The 22,891-nt window shown below is 44.5% G+C and overlaps 2 protein-coding genes across 2 annotated transcripts; one reads left to right on the top strand and one right to left on the bottom strand.

Annotated features, from left to right (window-relative positions):
• Positions 1–250: 250 nt before the first annotated feature.
• On the top strand, positions 251–10,124 carry faah (fatty acid amide hydrolase). The gene is made up of 15 exons (XM_030372965.1): positions 251–594; positions 681–794; positions 977–1,117; positions 1,499–1,632; positions 1,730–1,936; positions 3,713–3,753; positions 4,977–5,101; positions 5,358–5,483; positions 5,808–5,905; positions 6,496–6,595; positions 6,922–6,965; positions 7,059–7,098; positions 7,418–7,526; positions 7,849–7,994; positions 9,410–10,124. Exons 1-15 carry the CDS (start codon positions 361–363, stop codon positions 9,530–9,532), a joined length of 1,782 nt encoding a protein of 593 aa, XP_030228825.1. The 5' UTR covers positions 251–360; the 3' UTR covers positions 9,533–10,124.
• Positions 10,125–17,042: 6,918 nt separating this feature from the next.
• LOC115555013 (diencephalon/mesencephalon homeobox protein 1-A) lies at positions 17,043–22,530 on the bottom strand. The gene is made up of 5 exons (XM_030371697.1): positions 22,290–22,530; positions 20,527–20,694; positions 20,192–20,370; positions 19,247–19,730; positions 17,043–18,525 (listed from the first exon to the last, which is right to left on the bottom strand). Exons 2-5 carry the CDS (start codon positions 20,678–20,680, stop codon positions 18,044–18,046), a joined length of 1,299 nt encoding a protein of 432 aa, XP_030227557.1. The 5' UTR covers positions 20,681–20,694; positions 22,290–22,530; the 3' UTR covers positions 17,043–18,043.
• Positions 22,531–22,891: the final 361 nt, after the last annotated feature.

The raw sequence follows: 22,891 nt of genomic DNA, 5'->3' as shown, positions 1-22,891 counted from the left end.
CAACTAAACCGTTGTGGTTGCTCCCCTGACCCGACTACGCAACTACTATCTACTGCCGGAGACAGGCAGGCAATATGAAATATAATATTAGATTAGCAAAAAAAGTCGGGACCAAACCAAGATTTTGTCATGTTTGAAGTTTGTTTCGGTAAACTGATGGCCAACAGTTTACCGTAAGTAATCCTAAAATGCGCAGATGAATATGAACAGTGAAAATGTCCCACATTTACGGTAGCCTGGATTGAATAAAACCCTTGTGCTTGTGGACGATGCTGTGCAGTGACGGACATAGTGTAGGCCTACTGTTCATTGCGCTGTCCAATCGCTAATACACAGTGTTATCTTTAGACTTTATTGTGTATGGCCAACGGGGTTGTTTCGGCCACAATGGAAAGTACAGTACAATATATTTTAGATCTTAAGCCAAATTGGACGAGGGTTGTGATTTCAACTCTTTGCGGAACTTGTTTGATAGGCTTACTCGTAAAATGGATACATCGTGTGCGGGCGGACAGCTTGATTCTGAAGGCAAGAAACCGTCGAGAAACCAATCTTCTGCAGGCGGAAGAAGTTGTGCGCGATTACAATGATTCGGTAAGGCCACCATAACTGTAAACAGTGAAGCTATAGTGCTGTCAGACATGTCCGCATCTTCATCGTGTTTTCAACGTGTGTTACAGCATCCCGGTGCGTACGGCTGCCTCATTCACTCACTTTCTGCACGTCAGCTGACGCTGAGTCTAAAGGAGGGATCCTTGGTCCCTGAAGACGTGTTATTCTCATATATGACAAAGGTGGAAGTTTTCAAAAGTCATTACACTTGCCCACAAGGACCTCTTTAACGTAACGATTCCGTAGTCCTCAAGTTGATCTTCTGAGGGTGAAATGTGTTTTTCTTTTATAAACAATGACAGCTGCTTTCACATTGTATTTTTCATTTCTTAATACATTTCTGGTCCTGTTGCTTTCCCCATAGGCACTAGAAGCCAATAAAAGACTTAACTGCTGTACAGAGATTATGATGGAGAGTTTGAACCACTCGAAATCTATGGACTCTTATAAAGACGGACTGCTGTACGGTGTTCCTGTAAGCATCAAGGACAACGTAGGATGCAAGGTAATTTGTCAAAGCAGCACTCTGATAAAAAAAATGGATTGATGCAAAACTAGGACATATTATAAACTTGATTTGGGCCTCATTGAAAACAATATCCCTTTATATTTCTTTCCTTATTAACTTTAAATCAATCTGAAGTTAATTTAATGCAAAGAATTTTTTTTTTTACATTTTCCTCAATAATGCAAACAGAGTCAACAGAAGTCAAACTGTAAATAAACATTGGCTCATGTGAAGTAGGCCTACAGTGTTTCTATGGTTTAGTTTGCCCTTGTTAAATACGTACATATATAAATATTTAAATATTAATCTTGTCATAAGTGGAGTACAGGTCAAAAAGCTCTGTCTACGTCAGTGAGTCATGCCTGTTTGCGTACCCAGGGCTATGACTCCACCTGTGGGCTGCTCTGCAGACTGAACCAGCCGGCTCTGGAGGACAGCGTCATTGTTGAGGTGTTGAGAAGACAAGGAGCCATCCCTTTCGTGAAGACTAACGTGCCTCAAAGCCTCATGAGGTTAACCTGGACACGTCCTATTGGCTATTTCAACACGCTGTAATGCTTTTTAAAACACATGATCTCACTTACATTGGTTTTCTCCTGGTGTCCGCAGTTATGAGTGCAGCAACCCCATCTATGGGACGTGTGTAAACCCCCACAACCCTAAGAAGACCCCGGGGGGCTCATCTGGGGGGGAGGGGGCCCTCATCAAGGGAGGTGGATCGTTGCTGGGCATAGGCACTGATATCGGGGGCAGTATACGAATACCCTGCTCCTTCTCAGGGATCTGTGGGCTCAAGCCCACCTGCAATAGACTGAGGCAAGTGGTGTTGGTTTTTGGGTGTTTTTTATTTCCAGGTTCGATTCCCAAATACGCAGTCTACCTGTGGGTATTCTTATTTTCTTTTTCTTTTTTTTTCTTTTATGTGTCATCAGAGTGTGTATATATATATATATATATATATATATATATAGGGTTCTATATTCTCTTTTATAAAAGTACCTAATTTTTTTTGCATAAAACATTGCTAACTAACGTAACCGCTTATAAATACTGACATTACTAAAATAACACAATCAACAAGCACAAAAAATAAGAAGAAAAAATGACTTTCTCAGCTTATAATAAAGCGTTTCAGGAATATAAGTAAGTAAGTATTTTTTTTTTTATTGTCCCTCACAAGAGAAATTTGCTTTGGGAAAACAGAGAGCATCGGCGACACATACATAAATATATGACATAGACAAACATAAAAACATGAAACATGAAACAAATTGCATTACCCAAACACATGGCCTCACCCCCACCTTGAAACCTAACAATGGTCTTCACCTCCATTTGTTTGTCTGTCAGCGGCTATATGTTATGCTATGTCACATGTTACTGAGTTCAACACACTGTTACACTCCAAAACGGCATTAGCACCACAATCAAATCGGAGATAAAATCAAGTCTCCATCTTATTTAAAACATGCAATGCTTCCCCCTTCTTAAAGTTCAAAATGCCTTTCACTGAATCCCAGAGCTGTTTACAGTTCTTGTAGGAGGAGGCCTCCCGGACGCGTAGCCTGTGCTGCTCCGTGCGTTCCTCAGCATCACCCGTAGCTCCTTTTGCAAGGATTTAAGTTCATAACATTGTTACTCCTGAATGCCTGTTGCTTCCATCGTAAACCCCGTTTAATTTCAGGCGTGATGTTATCCTTGTTATTCGGGTCTGATTTAATTGTTCTCTTTGTAGTCACGGTATCAACGCAGAAATCAATACATCCGGTGATGGCCTCAGCTGTATTGTCTATGTCATCGGACCAGCCTGTGGCAAAGAAACATTCACTTAACTCCTCTTTGCTACCATCTAGCCAGACACTGACAGTCTTTATAGTGGGCTTATTGCGTTTAAGGATAGATTTATACGTCAGAATCAGTCGGACTGTGTTGTGGTCCGAGTTCGCCAGTGGAAGTCTGATTTTTGAGGCATATCCGTCTTTGATGTTGCCATAGCATTTGTCTAGTGTGTTATTCTTCCGTCTGCCTGCACTAACGTATTGGTGAAATCCAGGGAGGGCATATTCCATTTTACAGTGATTGAAATCACCCAATATAAACATAGGTGCGTCGGGCTTCATTTCAAGCTATGGATGGACACAGTCGGCTATGCGTGAGGCTGCTTTGGACGCGTGGGCACTAGGTGGAATATACACAATGCAGATGAAAATGTTTCCGTACTCCCTAGGTAGATGAAAAGGTCTTGGACTCAGACGCAACAGTTCAAGATCGGGAGTGCAAAGCGAGTCCTTTAGGGTGTAGTCTCGGCCCCAAGAGTCATTGATATACGCGCAGATTCCACCTCCCCTCGTTTTCCCGGAGTTACTATTCCTGTCTTTACGGACATTTAGAAAGTGTATCATTGTGTAATAAACACAATAACGATACCCCTTTTTAATCAAATCGAGACCCCAAGGATGAACTGAAAGTGTCACTCCCCCACAAACCACGACCTGCCCTGTTTCGACTTGCTTTGGAACTTAACAATGAAATCTTATTATGGTTAAAAGTGGATTTGATACGTGTTGTGTTTTTTGTTTATGCCTTGTACAGTACAAAGGGGATCTCCAGCAGTGTCAAAGGACAAACTTCAGGTATGGAATAATCCTCTAGGTATACACCAATGTCACAGGGGTACTATGTGTCGTTGGTTTTTTTGCTCACTTATACCTGCTATTGGTTCAATCCGTTTGCTGAATTTGACCAACTATAGGATTGGTCAAATTGGTCAAAATGGAAAACATCCCTAACACCCCTGATGTTGTGTTTTTAGCCAGAGACCGAAGGGAAGTGCTGTTACTTGAAATAGGCTGTGTGTATGATCTCTACATGGACATTGCCTTTAACGACAAAATCATGATATGTACCAGCCCATTCTGGCAGAACTAAGTGACCTAGGCTATCAGTGCAAGCTATCGGGGTGGATTTTTGGCAGGTTTGGGCATGTCCAGAATCTAGTTTTCAGTGGGTTAAGGCTGGAAGGGCTCTCCTTCAGAAAAATCAAAACAACTAGCAAAGTTGTGCCCAATGTCAGCAGTGATAGGCAGCCTTGCAGTGTGGCACAGGGTATGTTTTTTGTACCCTTGAACAAAGCCCTATCTCATCTCTGAAAATATTTGAATCCTGTCTGTTGCAATGTGATTGGTGGATTCAGATAAAGAATTAAAGTGTGTGTGTGTGTGTGTGTGTGTGTGTGTGTGTGTGTGTGTGTGTGTGTGTGTGTGTGTGTGTGTGTGTGTGTGTGTGTGTGTGTGTGTGTGTGTGTGTGTGTGTGTGTGTGTGTGTGTGTGTGTGTGTGTGCCAGCAACATATTCATTTTAATTTCTGATTTTTAATGTCAAAATCACCTTCGAATTGAAATTACAGGCCTGATAGAGTTCAGGAGTGGTGCCTGAATTCAGACTTGAGCTCGGCCATGTATGTTGTCAAGAATAGTGAAAATAGGTGAGCGGTGCCTTTTAAAATGTCTAGTCAACACGTCACCCTACCTGACCTTTTGATTGACATGTCTGCCAACAACTCGGTGTAGTCTATAAAGGAAGTCTTTTAGTATGTTTGCACTGAGGAAGGTCTGATGGGACTGAAAACGTTTTGCACGCACTTTGGGTAGCACTTTACACTTTTATGCAATAAAAACGTATTGTTGCATCGGCTACATGGTGTGCGAGTTCCGCTCCTTTTATTGTTGTCAAGAAAGGCAATTCTCTATGGTGTCTTCGAATGTATTTGATAATTTCAGGCACAGATAATTTCACTTCCTATCAGCCCTGAAATTATATTCAGCATTATACAACCTTTATTGTGTATTTCCTCCTAGTGAAAACCAGTGTGGGACCCATGGCCAGAGATGTTGACAGCCTGGCACTTTGCATGCAGGCCCTGCTGTCTGATCACATGTTTACGCTGGACCCTACTGTTCCACCCATCCCATTTAACACAGAGGTGATTCTACTGCCCCTACAGGTCATCAACGTGCAGTACAGAATCCATTCATAATGTAGATAATTTCATGTTTAAAACAGTGTACTATGAGAACTTGGTCAATTATTTTCGAAATGTCTCTATGTTCGACTCGCATGATGTGCTGTCTGTCTCTCATCGCCTAAGGTATTCTCTAGGCTGATTACTTAAACTGCAGACAAATCAAGTTCTTCTTCAGTTGTTCGTATGCTATTTGAATGTCGCTCTATATCCCAAGGTGTACCAGAGCTCCAAGCCACTGAGAATAGGCTATTACGAAAACGACGGCTACCAGCATCCATCTCCCAGCATGCTGCGGGGGGTCAGAGAGGTCAAGGCTCTGCTGGAGCGTGCTGGCCACACTGTAAGAGTGACACGCTATTCAGAACCTAATCTCTGATCCAGCAGTCCCACTATGTGCTACTGCGCTGCCCTGGCACAGAACCTGGGCTGGAATCCAAAACACTGAAAGGGGCGGAGTTACATCAAGTGTTTTGGTTTTGTTAATAGATCTAAAGTCTGATTTGTAAGAGAAGTACCCACGTACCACTTCACAGTGAATTTAGATTTTGTCATATTTCCCAACATTAAATCAACATGAGAGCAAAATAGTATTTCCAACTGTGCTTTGTACCCTCAACTCTGTTCTTCCAGATTATCTGCATATGCTATTTCTGTGTCTCCCCAGTTCGTGGCCTTCAAGCCGTTGAAGATGGAATACGCCATGAATGACCTCATCATTAAAGCCTTTTTTTCAGATGGATCTTCCACTTTGCTAAAAGCCTTGTGAGTTCATCACATAAAGCAGGGCTACCAACAGCTTGTGCAAAACTGGCCAATCATTGTGATTCAAAAGATTTAATAATGAATCACAGCCCTTGATTTTCTTTGGGTTTAGTCAAAGGGGTAAACCACCTCAAAAAGAAACAAAAGATGATAGGATCTCTTCCTTCAGCTTTCCAGCCGTATATTTTAAATCTTAATCTCTTCAAACGAAGCTGCTATCTTGATCATGGTATTCCACATGGATCAGCCATGTGCCAAGTATGCGCTTTAGATATTCTATTCAGAGTGGTACCGTGATATAACCATCAGTTCGACATGAAAACCTTCCTAAATATATATTCTTAAATAGTATAAAATACCAATACAATTTATCTACAAATATACGAGAGAGAGAGAGAGGGAGACCGAGGGGGAGGGAGAGACCGAGGGGGAGGGAGAGAGAGAGAAAGGGGAAGAGAGAGAGAGAGAGAGAGAGAAAGGGGAAGAGAGAGAAAGGGGAAGAGAGAGAGAGAGAGAGATATGCAGCAGATGGTAGTTCAACTTGTTCTCCAAAATGTATAATTGTGAATGTTTGTTTTCATTTGTTATAGTGAGCGGAGCCCATTGGACCCTACGATTTCCTTCCCGATCAAAGTGTGCAGATTGCCTTACGTACTAAAGAAAATCCTCTCAGTTCTTCTGAAACCTCTGGTGAGTTTCTGTACAACAAATTTTAGAAAGGCAGTTCCTGTAGGCCAGCGAACAGGCATATTTCCATACCCCACCTTTTTTTTGAATGGTTATACTTATATAGAGCTTCCCAATCAAAGTTGACTAAATATAACAAACCTATAGGAAAGCCAGTTTCCGGTCTTAAGCTTCTTAACTCTATGATGAGCTACAGCAAAATATTGAACTAAAATTCCTAATTGTTAATAGTATTGCTCTCTTGTAACATTAGACATTGATCGTAAACTATATCCAATATGCACTATTCATTCTTGTTAACTTAGCTTTTCCTCCCTTTCCGGATTTAGTTTCCCCGCGTTGCGAAGAACCTCGGCCTTCTCGGTGGACTCGGGTGAGAAAGACGTTGGTGTCCTCAATGGGACACTTGTTACATTTTAGCATAGCGTCATGTGGTTCTGATTGGTGACCCTCTGCTGTTTCACAGGTCGGTCCAACAGCAGTGGGAACTGGATGTTGCAATTCAGGTTTGTACCTCTTCTCTTCATTTGCACTAATCTGATGTACGCACAAATATGGGATTAAATAAAATAGAATAATAATGATAACATAGGGAGAACGTTCGTTCCTTCCTTCCTTTTCCATCTGTCTGTCTGTCTCTCTGTCTCTCTCTGTCTGTCTGTCTCTCTGTGTGTGTGTGTGTGTGTGTGTGTGTGTGTGTGTGTGTGTGTGTGTGTGTGTGTGTGTGTGTGTGTGTGTGTGTGTGTGTGTGTGTGTGTGTGTGTGTGTGTGTGTGTGTGTGTGTGTGTGTGTGTGTGTGTGTGTCCATCTGTGTGTCTTCACTAGGAATACATTCGGGAGACCATTGACGAGTGGAAGAGGTGTGACCTTGACGTGCTGTTGTGCCCTGTGATTGGTCCAGCCTTCAACCACAACTACAGTGCCAAGCTCGTCTGTACGCTGCACATCTATTATTCTCGATTTATTTGTGTCATTTATCTCCAAATGCGCTTTTCCAAGTTTTTTCCAAAGAAAATGGGGTTTTCTTGAATTTTCAAACAAACCAAGGTTGTGTTGCATAAGAAAAAGAGAACGCAAGATAGACCTCACAGCTAGGCTTCTATAAACCAATTAAAATGTCCCTTAGTGTACATCGTTCTACGCTTATTGATGCAATGATGAAACAATGGATCGTCGAGACGTGTAAAGTACTCAATAAGCAAGAATCGAATGGCCGTCCGCGTGGTTGATGAATTGAATCGTTATCCCATGTGCAGGCGCCCTCAGCAGCACCCTCCTCTTCAACCTGCTGAGCTTCCCCGCGGGCGTGGTCCCGGTCAGCAGCGTTACCCCGGCGGACGAGATCCTGCTGAAACAATTCAAGGGGAATTTCCAGGACCTTTGGGACAGGGAGTTTGTGCAGGTGGGTCTTCCGTCTCAAGGGTGTTATTAAGGCTTTATGAGGCCTTGTAGCCAGGGACTGTTGAATAGTCGTTTTTACGGGAGACTTCTCTTACCCGACGGACGATGAAAGAAGGCAGTTGAAGAAATGGATTGATTGATTAAGGGTTCGTTTTGTTGGAACGACCTATCGACTAGAGCACGTTGGACCTGTTTGTGTCATAAGAGGATGAGGCTGAGCTTAACGACATAACATGATATGCTAGAAATGTTGTGAAAGTATCATACTTTCACAACATTTCTGGTTGCACAAGATACAAATAATGATTCTTTTGAGTTAACAGAACAAGTAAAAAAAATAGTTAATGATAGTGTTACATTTTTGCGCAATAATTGAATTATTCAATGGTAGTATGAATAATTCTGAAACATAAAAAAACCTTTTCTAACCACACATTGAACAGTGGAAGATGTTATTTGAAGAGGCTCTGGACTGGACTAGTTCAAACATATAACCGTATGCAATCAGATGACTCGTGGTTCATGAATGATATTTAACAAGGAGTGATTGTCCTGGGCTCCCACCCTTTATTGCACACAATAGAATAAAAATGCCGCCTTCAGTCACTAGGGGGCACTCCTGATCATACCAGAGAGCTGAAACACAGATGCAATGCAGATTCTTACCACATGGACAAATACAACCCATTTGAAATGGGCAGTGAACCAAAAATCGTTTATTATGTTGTTATAAACGTGGCAATAAGTCCTGTATGATCTACAGTGTGTTTTAGTTTTTTCATAGTGGGGCTATTTGAGCTGAAACTGGGTTTATTTACCCTTTAAAGATGTATGTTTGCCACTACCCCTGATATTCAGATTGGCATTTTACAATGAATATCAGTCAGGCCTTGGGTGGGAAAGTTTACAGCTCTCCAATACAAACAGATCTGTTTAAGACCTTTTATTGTTCAGGGTTGTATATTTAGAAAACAAAGTGTATTTGGGAAGCTTCCGTGAACCTGCCCTATGTCAAGTTATGTGCAACATAAAACAATATCTGAACTACAAAGTTCATCAAGAATAAAACCCGCCCATCCAAGGGTCAATCCATCCAGGGATTTTTCTTTATAACTCATGGTAATCTGGTACTAATTATGTCACATAGAATCTTATGGCATACATTTCCCACCTTTAAAACAACAGGTCAAAGTCAGTTTAAATAAGGTCATGTGAAATTCGCAATCCGGGAGACATGTTTGCAGGATTCAGAAGCCTTGGTTTCCCTGGTAAATAACATGAGCCTTGACTTCATTGGGAACCGACAAAAGGTTTAGCTGCAGCTCATGCCACTAGTTGCTAAGGGAGCTGATGTGACCGGTGTTTGTGTTTACTGACTGGCTGGCTGGCTGGCTGGCCGGGGTTTGTGTTCTGTAGGCAGTGAAGGGGGGTGAGGGCCTGCCTGTAGCGGTGCAGTGTGTGGCCTTACCCTGGCAGGAGGAGCTGTGTCTGCGCTTCATGAAGGAGGTGGAGACCCTGGTCGGAGAGAGCAGGCCGTGAGGAGGGAGAGGGAGTGGAAGAATGAGGGAGGATGCAAATGATCCACCAGTGGACCTTTGGGAGCCTTGAAGACACATAGGATTTGTGTTGAATTTTGCTTTTAGACTGACTGCTGCTTTGCACTGTACTGTAGATTAATCATTTGATGACTCATTTGATGTAGGATCTATTCGATAGATGCTTCGATGTTATGTCATGTTCTTTTTGCGCCTTATGATTATTAGGTCCGTTTGTAAGGGTTTTGAGCTCTGTACTTTTAACTTTTTTGGGGGGTTTCGTTTAAAGTGTGGTCTGAAATCAATTTCACAAGTTAACTTGTCATTAGAAGTACTACTAATCTGCTGTGGTTGGCTCAGCTTTAGTCATGTCTCCAATTCTGGACTTAAAAGATGTTCAAACCCAAGTAATAATGTCAATTCTTGAAGATTGTGTTTGGAAAGCTTGAGATTTTTCAATCATCTGATTTGATAATGATAAACGTAATGCACATTAAGTTTGAATCAAGTGAAGGTAAATGGCTTGTTTGTTCTGTGGTTTCTAAATATTTTTTAACAGATAAATAATGCAATAAAAAAATAAGCAATAATACAAAGTCTTGTTTTTTATTTGTGGTACATTAAGGTATTGAATACATTATTTACCATAATGTTGGGATCGGTTTTTAATTAAACATTTCTAGAAAAAACAAAAGTAATATTGTTTTCCCACGCTTTAAACCTTCATTGTTTAAACTGAAAATATGCGTTGGATAATTGGACATTATTCACAATTACATATGATGATATGTAATTAACTTGGTGCATGGATATTATTATCATTTGCTTTACCGTGTGCGGGTGTGTATGTGTGCGAGTGTGTGTGTGTGTGTGTGCACTTCAAGAAGAAGCGCAAGCTGTTGTGCTGTTGCATTTGAGTGATTACTGCGTCGAATTTGCGACCCGAAATGGAAATGAGATGAGGAAGAGTAATGGCACGTATTCATCTCCCCCGACTAGCGCACACCATGTCCTCGTTGTGATTACCCTCAACTATTGTAAATATGTTGTTTCTTGTTTGGTTTACATAAATATACATGTGTTCCAACCATTCCCATGGGATATGAAATTGCCATTAGGGACAATGCAACGTGTTTCCCATTACATTCAACGTGTTTCCCATTACATTCATCCACGCTTTACTGCCATCTCATTGAAATGAAATGGCTCGGCACGGTTGACTAAGGAAGGCACATTAGACTAGTGGGAGAGCTGAAATTGAGAGGTTGTTTCTGGCATTATCTGTGGCACATATTGAGAGTGTCTGGGACTGGCTGTGCCGCTCAGTCAGGGAGCATTAAGCTTTAAGAGCCAGCGAAGAGAGACTCGGGTCTTCAGAGGGAACTTGACATTGTTCGTAAATCCCCGGGATCTGAGACGGTACCGACAGCACACACGCCCGCCACATGCGAACAAACGCGCACACACACACCGACACACACACACCGACACACACACACACACACACACACACACACACACACACACACATGTGGACACACACACACACACCCGTGGACACAGACACACACAAAAACAAATAGTTTCCATTAATGTCACCAATCCCAGTTCTCTGGTTTTTAATTTGGTTCCTCATTTCCGTCTCGTATGCGGTAAAAGGCTTTTCCTTTCGTTTTTAGGTTCACAAATACGTAGCATTAAAAGAAGATATGTTAAGAACATAAAAACAAACATCCACTTTAATGTTGCATTGAATAAAAAAAGAACCGTTGGCCATCAAAAGTTAGGCACTGATGTGATGCAGCAATACACCCGGACAATTATTGATCTCCCAACACCGGCGCCATCCTAACAGCGGCGTCCTCATCTCTCGGGACGTCTCATTGATAAAAGCGGGCAAACACCTCATTCACAGCAACCTCAGGCTATAAGCACCTTGAAAAGCCATCCGAACACACTCAGGCGCCGCGTGTGTTCCCGCAGATAAAACAACTCGCTATGGCCCCAACTAAACTCGGATGATTCTGTCTTAATGTCCCATTTCAGGGGCCAAAGAGCACCATAGGACCCCCGGTGCCGTGGAATTGCAGGTAGTAATGTGTGACCCAGCGGGGGGCTCCGCCTTCTCCCCGATGGGCAGAGCGACTGCCGGTGACTTTGCGGGGCCGAGAGCCACTTTCAGGCAGCACATCCGTGGCGGAGAGATTGGCAGCTTTTAGGTCTTTGGTCCATTTCTCCCGAGCCATCTCGCCGGCAGGGACGGCATGCTGTGGGGAGATCGAGTGAGAGGAGGAAGTGGAGGAGCAGGAGGAGGAGGAGAAGGAGGAGGAGGAGGACAACAGCTTATCAGAGAGCTGATACAGGTGTACAGGCGGCATCAAACAGCAATGCTTGTCAATGCAGCCTTGACCAGAGAAAAGGCAGGGCTCTCCCAGCTTCCCTTTTCTGTGAAAATGTGATGTGTGCAGCACACATGACTGGAGACTCCCCCATTCTCCCTCCCCTCTGAAAAAGTAGGCCCACAAATTTACAGGATTAGCCAGTAGCTCTGTCTGATTTTCGCAGATTCTGTGACTCAACAATTCGGTGATCCACAAGCTATCGGCTTTGAACGGAACCCTACCCCAAGTTCCAGAGGCTTACCTCCGCGGACAAGGCGCTCTCTCCCTCTCTCTCCTTTTTTTGTTCATCCCTCACGGTTCCACTTCCTTTTCTGCTGCATACAGCCGTTCGTCAGACCCATCCCAGCGCTGCAGTCTTCCCCCCCCCCTTTCACTAAACATCTGCTGGGTTGGAGTTTTCCTTTCTTCCCCCTGAAGCCTCGCTTAGCCCGTGGCCCTTATAGCCAAATTGGTTTACATTGGGGAGATAAATGCACTGCAAATGCGCTTAAACGCGTTGTGAAGAAGAAGAAAAAAAATGCAGACAGTGCGTGTCAGGATTATCACCCAAGTTGGAGAGGGAGGGAGGGAGGGTGCATGGGGGGTGGGGGTGGGAGGAGGGGGGGGGAGAAGGGAGAAGCGCCTCTGGAGCACAAATCTAGGAAGCTCGAGTGAAGCCTGCAGATATAGTCCGTCTCATCCACCTCTCAGGAAGAAAGAGAGACGGATTTAGCATTTGCATGCCCGTCAGTAATTCCTGGAATGATATAACTTGTCGCCAACAATCACAAACTCCTGTGTGCATTGTGAAAGTATTGTTTCGCGTGGGTGAGCAATGTGTGGAGTGCACACTTGGAAACTGTCAGGGGAAGTGGTGTGTTGGAGCTGTGCTGCCCGTTGAGAAGATGCAGTCGGTGCAGAAGGGGGTTTCTCACAACCATCCATTGAAGACCCCACATACAAGACGATGAATGTGTTCTGCAACATAATCTGGGGACGTGTTTAAAGGAGAACTCCCTTCTTAAAGTAATCTCAAGTAATCTTGTTGTCCAAATTAATTTGCACACACACAGAATAAGTTGAATGCAGATTAAACATTCATCGCCTGTTCCTTAGCTGTGAGAATAATTACCTCCTGAAGGAAGGGGCAGCGCAGTGTGGTGGATGGAGAGCAGAAAGGTGCCGGGTTAGATCCCCTATGTGTGCACACATAGCAGTAGTCATCCTTGAGCAAGATCCCTAATCCATAACTGCTCCTTGAAGAGGAGCAGTTATGGATTAGGGATCTTGCTGATATAAGTGGCTGCTAAAATGATAAAAATTATACGATACAGGAATACTGAACCATTGGCTATCTTAGCTTTTTCAACATTTCTCAATCACTGAGTTTGTATGTGAGCTGTAGTAGTCTTAGACAGGTACCGGCAGGTGACACCATATGGGTCTAAGTGAAGCCCTGAGGGGTGCACCTGCTACTCTCCAATGAGCGTTGCCCTCACTGTGCACTGACATTGCATCGTTTAAACAACCGCGCACTTCCTGTTGCTGAGCCATGAGAACGTGGTTATCGAGCGCAAGAAAAGGCTTCAACGATCCATCACCCCCGAAGCTCGCCTCCATGACCCCTCCTGCCCCCTACACCTTCTACCCCCTCCCCCTCCTACCCACTATTACCCCTACTACCCCCTCCTGCCGCCTACTACCCCAACTACCCCTACTACCCCCTCCTGCCACCCACTACCCATTAATACCCCTCTGAGCACCTCACTACCCTCCACTACCCCCTTCTACCCCTCACTACCCCTCCTACCACCTCACTACCCTCCACTACCCCCTGCTACCCCTTCTACCGACTACTACCCCCTTCTACCCGTCCTACCAGCTCACTACCCTCCACTACCCCCTGCTACCCCTTCTACGCACTACTAGCCCCTTCTACCCCTCACTACCCCTCCTACCACATCACTACCCTCCACTACCCCTTACTACCCCTCCTAACCCCTCCTTTCCCCTACTGCCCCCAACTACCCACTCCTACCCCTCCTAACCCCTCTTACCCTCTACTACCTCTTACTGCCCCTACTACCCCTTCACCTCCTACCCTCTACAACCACCTACTTTCCGTACTGCCCCTACTAACCCCTTCACCTCTTACCCCTCCTACCCTCTACTACCCCCTACTGCCCCATACTACCCCCTTCTACCCCCTACTCCTCCCTAATACCCAAGTGGATCCACCCCCCTCCCCGGGAGACCTCCCAACACAAAGCCCATGGGAGCAAGCCTTGATGCAGAAATCACAGGCCACCATTATATCCTTGCCCCCCCCCCCCCCATCCAAACACCCCAACAACCCACTCTCACCCTCTCTATGGCCCCACTGAAGGGTTGGAACCGGGCTGAGAAGGAGGGCTGTCACTGAGGAAACCTTAGCCCATTGATGAGGTGACAGGCGCTGCCAGAATATGATCCTAATCCGGTCTCCAGCATTCTCTTAGCCTCCTGGCATCGCAATTCCTCCACACATTCTCCAAGCTGTCAACTAGCGAAAATCCCTCTTAATAGCGCATTGCCCAGATAGACATCAAAGAGCTCCTGGAAACCTTTAGCAGCTTAGCTGCCATAGACACACACACACACACACATGCACGAATGCACACACACACACACACACACACACACACACACACACACACACACACACACACACACACACACACACATGCACACAACCGCATGCACACACACACACACACACACACACACACACACACACACACACACACACACACACACACACACACACACACAATCTTGCTTGCTAATCACCATTGAACAAATATCTGATCTGGTGTATTGACATGGGTTATCATGATAGCTGTGGTCTAAGCACAAGCATCCATGCAATCCAAAACCCATCCAAATTCGAACCATAAACCACAAGTTTGTTTTTCCTCCTCATTGTGATCATTTGGACGGATTGCACTGTACCAATCTCTGCACTTGTGTCATAAAAGGCAGCCAGTAGGACTTCTGTCCCCCGTGAAGACTACGCAGGCATCATGGAGGGTTCGGGGGGCAGGAGACCGGAGGAGAAGAAGAACAGGTGTCTGAACTTCGGCGGGAGTCCCTCGGTTTTCATTTCATCTCATTCTATTCTCACTTAATCCATCGATATCCCAACCAAAGGTAATCTCCTTATGGCAAAGCGTTTGGTTTCGGTGCAACCAAAACCCTGACGGGGTTGAGTGGGGGATGGTGGAACCGGGATGGGAGGAATGGGGCGGGGATGGTGGTGGAAGTGGGAGGGTAAAGTGAACACAGGGTACTTGGGGGGTGGCAGGGGTGTGTCTTCCAGCTTGACGCTGCTTTAGTCATTCCATTTAGGATTAGTTACTCTGTGAACAAGTGGCAGGCTCCTGGCTCTTTCTCTCTCTCTCTCTCTCTCTCTCTCTCTCTCTCTCTCTCTCTCTCTCTCTCTCTCTCTCTCTCTCTCTCTCTCTCCCTCTCCCCCCTCTTTCCCCACTCTCTCTCGCTCTCTCTCTCTCTCTCTCTCTCTCTCTCTCTCTCTCTCTCTCTCTCTCTCTCTCTCTCTCTCTCTCTCTCTCTCTCTCTCTCTCTCCTATTTCCCCTCTCTCTCTCTTTCTCTTACACTCTATCTCTGTATGTTTCTCTATCTATCTCTATCTTTTATTGTCTCTCTGTCTTTCTTTCTGTTTCTCTCTCTCTCTTTCTGATTCTTTATCTATCTCTATCTCTTACTGTCTCTCACCATCTCTCTCTCTTTCAGTTTCTCTCTCTCTTTATGTATCACACTCTCCCTCTGTGTGTCTGCGTGTGTGAACATTTGTCTTTTTGTTTTGTTTATAATGTATAGGTTATCTTATATCCTGTGTGGCCAATCCTTCTAAATATCATTGTTGACACTTTCCAATAAGGGTAAATTAATAATACATTAAGTAACATTAGTTAATGCAGTGACAAGCATTAGCGAACAATTAATTAATAGTAAAAAAATAGTCTAGTAAAATTCTACAAATAGTCTTTGTGTTTACTAATTGTATAAGTGGTACATTAATAAACTTAAGTATTAAGCCTCACCCTTAGTCTTCTTAGGATTGGAGATGGTGGGCCAATCTTCTTGACTTTAAGGCAGGACGTCTGTGAGCGTTCAGTCACTTCAGACAATGACAAATGGAGGTCTTGACATAAAGTTGCTCAAACATGACACTTAGTTTTTTGTGAAACAAAAGGCATCCGGATATAAAGAAGATGACCCCTGCTATCCATAGAGGTCAAATATTGGTGAGTGGAAAGCCAATAAATGGCAGCAGATAGGACTATGATGTATTTGCTGAATTTCGTGTGTAGGGCATTCCACAGAGGGAATTGTGACTCATAGGTTGCAGTATGTTGCAAACGTTGTGCTTCGGTGCACCCAAACATTAGCAGACACTGAAAATGACTCCAGGTTCAGATGCTGTCAAGTTTCAGGGTTCAGAGGTCATTAAGGAAGATCATTATAGTCCCATAACTTCCCTTTTCCTTGATTGGTTGCTGTCTGAATTGCATTGTGGTTGTTAGCAATTTGAAACACCTGAAGCTGGGCATGGCTATTTGGCTTTCTGTCTCTCTACCCCAGCCTTGCTGTCCATATACCAGCTCTCCCTCTCTCTATTGACTCTGTCCCTCTACTCCCGCCTTGCTGGCCATAGACCAGCTCTCTCTCTCTCTCTCTCTCTCTCTCTCTCTCTCTCTCTCTCTCTCTCTCTCTCTCTCTCTCTCTCTCTCTCTCTCTCTCTCTCTCTCACTCTCTCTCTTTTCCCTCAGCCATCCTCAGCAGCATGGCATACATTTGGCCATATGTTTTTTTGCTTAGTTTGATAAACTTATTTAATAAACACTGTTTTTAAGACACTATGGCTACCTTTCAGACATACTTGTCTTATCTAAACAAACAATATCCTTAACCATTTACTGGAACCCATATTTCTTTACACCTTTCCAGAAATCTGGTTCGTGAAATAAGATATAACGTTGGACAACAAGTTCACCGGTTACCAGCCAAACAGGCTTTTGGACAAATATTTGACCCTTTATTTGAACACTAAATATTTACAAAAAGATATTTACTTACTTCTCAAGTCATTTTTATTCATTTGAGTTTCAACAGATAAATTACTCACATTTAGGTAAATTAATAATACATGTCTTGAATCTACAGAAGTATATTACATAACATACAAAGCCTGGGCTGTATATTTTGTTTCTGCTTCCACCACAGGCTCAACAAAACGGAACTGACTGAACGGTTATTTCTGGCACTTAAGCAAAAGAAAAGAGGACTGTTGGTCAGTTTTACCCCAAACATTCGCTTCCACATATCCCTATTCATCCTGCACGTTAAGATGAGTCCTTTAAATATTTGTTTGTTTCAGCATTATATATTTTACTTATTCCTTTCGAATCCTGACAGAGATAACATCTTCCTTCTGCAATCAGCCCAAGGCTACAACTGAAATATGTACAAAGCGCTCTAGATACTGCAGGCCATACCCTGGGTCAGTGGCCTGTTTTTGTCCCTATTTCTGATGTGTAAATCAGTGCCCAAAAAACATATTTGTTGCTATTGATCCCGTGACCTACAGTGGTGCATGCAGAATTCATACTCAACCATTCCTTTAAGAGTACATTTAATGATATATCTGTGGGAGGAGGGGTCTGATGCTGGGTTAAGGAGTTGGGACATGGTTGGCTGTTTGTTTGTTTCCTGACTTCTCCGTATGCCATGACTTTTCAGGGGGGGGGGCAATACTGGTCATCGTATATACTTGCATTCAACGTTTCACTAAGAGCAGGGAGTCATACATATGCATGATCCACCGGAGTAACACGAATGGTTAGACTGTTCGATCCATCCTTCCATGGGTCGATCCTTCCTCCTCCCTCGTGCTCCTCCTTTGAGTCCACGGGGTTCGGAGTCTCCTTCTTCGTGTCTTGTGTGCTCTATTGGGGGGCGGAGGCGTGCTCTACGTGATGCGTTGGGGGCCACAGCAGAGGGGGTCGAAGCGGACGGACGGATGGGTGTAGGCGGGGGGGGGGGGGGGTTAAACGTGGAGTCCCCCTCCCAGCATTCAGTTGGGCAGCACGTCCAGCCCCAGCGAGGCGGCGTGCTGCTTGGCCCGCAGGCGCAGGTTCTCGATGCTGGTGGTCTTGCTGTTGAGGCTCCCTGGAGGTTGGGGCTGGGGGGGTGGCGGCGGCGGTGGAGGGGGCTGTTGGTGGGAGAGTCCCGGGGGTGCCTGGTGGAGCAAGGGGCTGTTCCACACCTGCTGGGCCTGCGACAGGGTCTGGTAGTAGGGCTGGCAGGGCAGCGAGCCCAGCGAGGGCGGCAGGCCCCCTCCCATGTTCATGCCCAGGTAGGGCAGCGAGGAGGGCGGGGCCACCATGTCGAAGGGCGGGTAGTGCACCATGCTGCTGGTGGCCGCCATGTGCTGGCGGAACTGCTCCTGCAGGCGGAAGAGGCTGAGCGGGGACGAGGCGTACGAGTTGCCGTGGGTGACCAGGCCTCCGCTCGCGCTGCTGCTGGACTGGAGTCCGGGGGAGCCCAGCGGGGAGTCTGGGGAGGGGGGAGACCTTTGTTAATATGGGATAGGTAACAACACAGAATAACAACTTCATGGAAAGGGTTATCCATATCATCAAGTCGTATGTGAGTATCCCCAGAAGGAATCCCTCAAGTGATAGCACTATACACCTCTGAGCTGTATGTGTGTGTATATATATATATATGTATATATAATGGAGAAAACTTGCAATATCGTGATATAGTTTACGAGAAATTAAATGACCTACATTGAGATATATATCAGGAAACATATCGCTATCTGGATATCAATTAGCTTTATCGGGATGTGTACATCGTTATCAGTATATTAAACGAGGACCTTTATATAAACATCATATAGATGTGAAATTAGCCGTATCGTGTTATGCATCGTGATATATTGCGTTATCAAGATATTTAAAGACCTATATCCAGATATATATCATTAACGAGATACTCAACCTGTACCGTGATATATATATCGTTATCAGGATACTATAAAATCTGTATCGTGACATGTATATATGTCATTATCGAGATACTAAACGACTTGCATCATGATATATACATCGTTATCGGGACACTAAATTACCTGTATCGCGATATATATATTGTTATCAGGATGCTAAATGACCTGTATCATGATATTTATCGTTATCGGGATACTAAACCAGCTACATCAGGACAGAAGGCGTGGGCCGCATCGGCCCGCCCTATCGGAGAGTAGCCTCACCTGGGGAGGGGCTGAAGCGTTTACAGGACGGCCCGCCGTGGTTCCCCGGCTGTATCCCCTGGACGTCCCGCAGCATCATCCTCCGATCTCCCTCCATCGCCCCCCGCGCCTCCTCCTCCTCCTCCGCCTCCTCCTCCCGCTCCTCCGCCGCGGAGTCGCAGTCGGAGGGCTCCGGGGAGGTGACGTTGACCTCCACGCTGGCCTCCTCCGCCTGGGTCTGCATGGCCCCCAGCCGGCCCGCCTCGGAGGGGGAGGAGAGGGAGGAGGAGGAGCCGGTGGAGGAGGGAGAGGAGGAGGAGTGCGGAGGTGGGGAGTGGGTCGTGGTGGTGTTGGTGGTGGTGGTGTTGGTGTTGCCGGGGGCGGGGTCGGCTTTGTGCTCCTCCTCGCTGGGATCCGAGGTCTCCTCCTTCTGTTTCTGGAGCTGCTCCTTCTGCAGGCTGCGCTGCTTCTTGCGGAACTTGGCGCGGCGGTTTTTGAACCACACCTGGAGGAGGGAGACGCAGGAGGACACGGCGGTCATGCCACGGCTGACAGTGCGGTCAGGGACCACGTCAAGCTACATGCAGGTGGATCATTATGCGTATCCATAGGAGAAAGAAATGCAGGCTAACACTCAACATTATCTTACATTGGTATAAATTTAGTAGCCCATGTATTCAAACAATCCCTAGTTGACATTCCCTAGGTTAGCCGTTTGTTTTTTCGTTGATTGTGACATTTTGAGTCATTTCATACGTCACTTGCATGCCAATAAATTGTTATTCTCTGTTTAAAAATGCAAATAGGTTGATATTCATTATGTTGCCTTCTATTATCAAGTTTATACCATGACATTATTATGGCATTATTTGAGGCCCTGTAAGAAAGCTAATTTTACACATTTTGCTGTGCCAGGTTAAACTTCAGCCACAGCCTATACACGACAGCCGGATGCGATGCCCTCACCTGTACACGAGCCTCGGGCAGGTTGGTGCACATGGCGAGGCGTTCCCGCATCACCACGTCGGGGTAGTGGGTCTTCTGGAAGGTCTTCTCCAGGGCCTCGAGCTGCTGGGCGGTGAACGCAGTGCGACTGCGCCGTTGCTTGCGGTGCTGGGAGCCATATCGGGCCTCGAGGATAATGTCTTGAAATGTGCAACCGTTGAGAAAAAACCAACAGGACCACTTTAATTGAATTATGGACACGCGCACCGGTGCACAGAACAGTTGATCATCAGTGATTCTGTATGTTTAGGAGTGATAAGTGTATATTGAGATGACTATGATTAACTATGTCTTACCAGCTAGTCTCTCGGCGAGAGTTAGTGCGTGCACCGACGGCCTGTAGTCGGGTGCTTGCTGGGCCTGTTGCGCCGCCTGCTGGTGTAGATTGTACATTGCACTCAGCGAGTTCATGGCGTGGAGGGAGTACCCGTTTACTCCGTAGTGCTGCATGGCTGGAGCACTATCTAAAGGGGAGAGGAGAGTGTTATTTATTACAGCAAGTTTTTTCAAAACGACCACCAAATACGCACTTGCAAATTGTTAAGTCGTCCCAGGAAAAGGCTTGCCCCGTTAAATGAAAATGTAGGCCTATTTTAATTTCTGAATACTTACAAGATTAACCTATTATTATTATTAATGGACTATAATTAAATTGTTGATCCATTATTAATAGACTATTATAATAATAATAATAATTATTATTATTATTATTATTATTATTATTATATTGCTTTATTATTAATGCTAATACACTCAAGTAGCAGTAGGCGTCGTACATGCTACAGTATTACTATTCATATAGCTGCAGGCCCTCGTGTGTCATGTTATACTATTCACAATTAAATTAAATTATGTTTCATATAGTATTGTTTTTACATTTGGTCCAAAAACATAAAGAGGCTTTTTTTTTGCATCCAACATAAAGCACTCTTTTTGCGTATGGCCTACTTAACTTATCATTTTTAAACGCAGGCTAATTGAACAACATAGGTAGGCTATTATCATTTACACAATATCAATAATATGAATGAGCTACATAATAATATATATAAATAACATAGAATAACAATAATGATATTTATTATCATTATAATAATAATAATTTGCAATTACAAACTTGTTTGATTTATTTTGTTGGATGTTTTTTAATTAATTGGAGTTGGGTTTATTATAATAAACCCAAGATTCCCAATATTTTTAAGTAAATGGTATCAACACCACGGTAGTTCTATTTGTACAAATGAAGTATAAATGCATGACCGATAAGGTCGTGAAATCATTCATGCCTTGCCCTAGCAGTCGTTCAGGAACAATATTGCTTCTCTAGGCAATATCAGCCGTGACAGAGGTTAAAAAACATTTGCTTTTTGCCCCCGGAGAATTTCATTTGAATAGGGGGCCGTTTATATCAATCTGCGTGGAGTCCCGGGCCGGTCCGAGGCGCCTGCGGGCTCACCAGGCGGAGTTGGAGAAGTATGGGGTCAAATATGCCTAGGGATCCCCAGTTGGATTCCTGTCTAATGTCGGTGGAATAGATCTCCGTTATACCATTTATCAACGATGCTGCTTGGTGAATGTTGCTCATGCGAGGAGGCTAAACGCAGTTCATATTTTCTTATGCACAGGTATCTTTGTTGTATTACGCGCACTTTACGTTTGATATCGTGTTGTTGTTGTTTGATTGACGCCAACGCAGTGTTGAGTGATTGCGTGTAATTGTGTATAGCCTGGAACCTTCAAGCCAATGGACCCATACGTTAAAAACATTACATTAGACCATCATAGGGGGCCTATTTTGGGTGTCAAAAACAACGTGCAATACGAAAAGTAAACCCAAAGTGAGGACTTGAGCCTGCCTCAGGGTAATTCGAGCCTGCCTTAGGGCTATTCATTAAAAATAGAAAAATAGAAGAGAAAAAATAGAGAAAATAAGTAGGCCTAAGGATAAACTGTAGCAATGTTGCGATAAGCAGATCAAAACAGCATTTAAAAAACAAAACCAACAACGCAATGTCAAATCAATTCAACTTTCCAAGTGTGTATCCGCAGGAGTCCTTACCTCTTAAATCCCGGCTGATACAGGACCTAGGGGTGTGCGGTGATATCCACAATATTGAATGTGAACCTTTAGTTAGAAAATGTTGTTTTAAGTCTTCCGTGACGCAGGGCTCCTTCTAGTTATTCAGTCTTGTTCTTAAAGTCCATGGGACGCCGTAGTCCGCTGGTCTGCTCTGCTCCGCGTGTCCGCTCCTCTGCGCTGTTCTCTCCGAATGAGCGGGGACGCGCAGCTGCCATCTATAGCGGTCGTGCACGAGGCAGGACTTTAAAGCGCTCCCGGTGAGGTCATGCATCATTTCGAATGCCCCCTTTTCTGTGCCAATCAAATGCTTTTCTTCCACCACCCGCCTCCCACAGTTTATCCTAATACCCTGAATAGATCATATTGGAAGGCAGAACTACCCCTCCGGGTTAATTAGCCCACGGCAATGTTAGTGTGCATGTTTCACCTTATCTGTTCTTGATAATAGAAGAAAAAAAATACAAATACCCATTTTACAATGGCTATTTTTGGGGTTTGACAATGCTTAAAGGGATGTTTCATGTTTACTAAAGTAAAAATAGGATTAGTAATTAGAGGTCAATTGGTTTAAGGCGTATTTG

This window comes from Gadus morhua, chromosome 12 (genome assembly GCF_902167405.1).
Source record: "Gadus morhua chromosome 12, gadMor3.0, whole genome shotgun sequence".
NCBI lineage: Eukaryota > Metazoa > Chordata > Actinopteri > Gadiformes > Gadidae > Gadus > Gadus morhua.
This window is presented reverse-complemented; position numbering and strand designations above follow the sequence as displayed.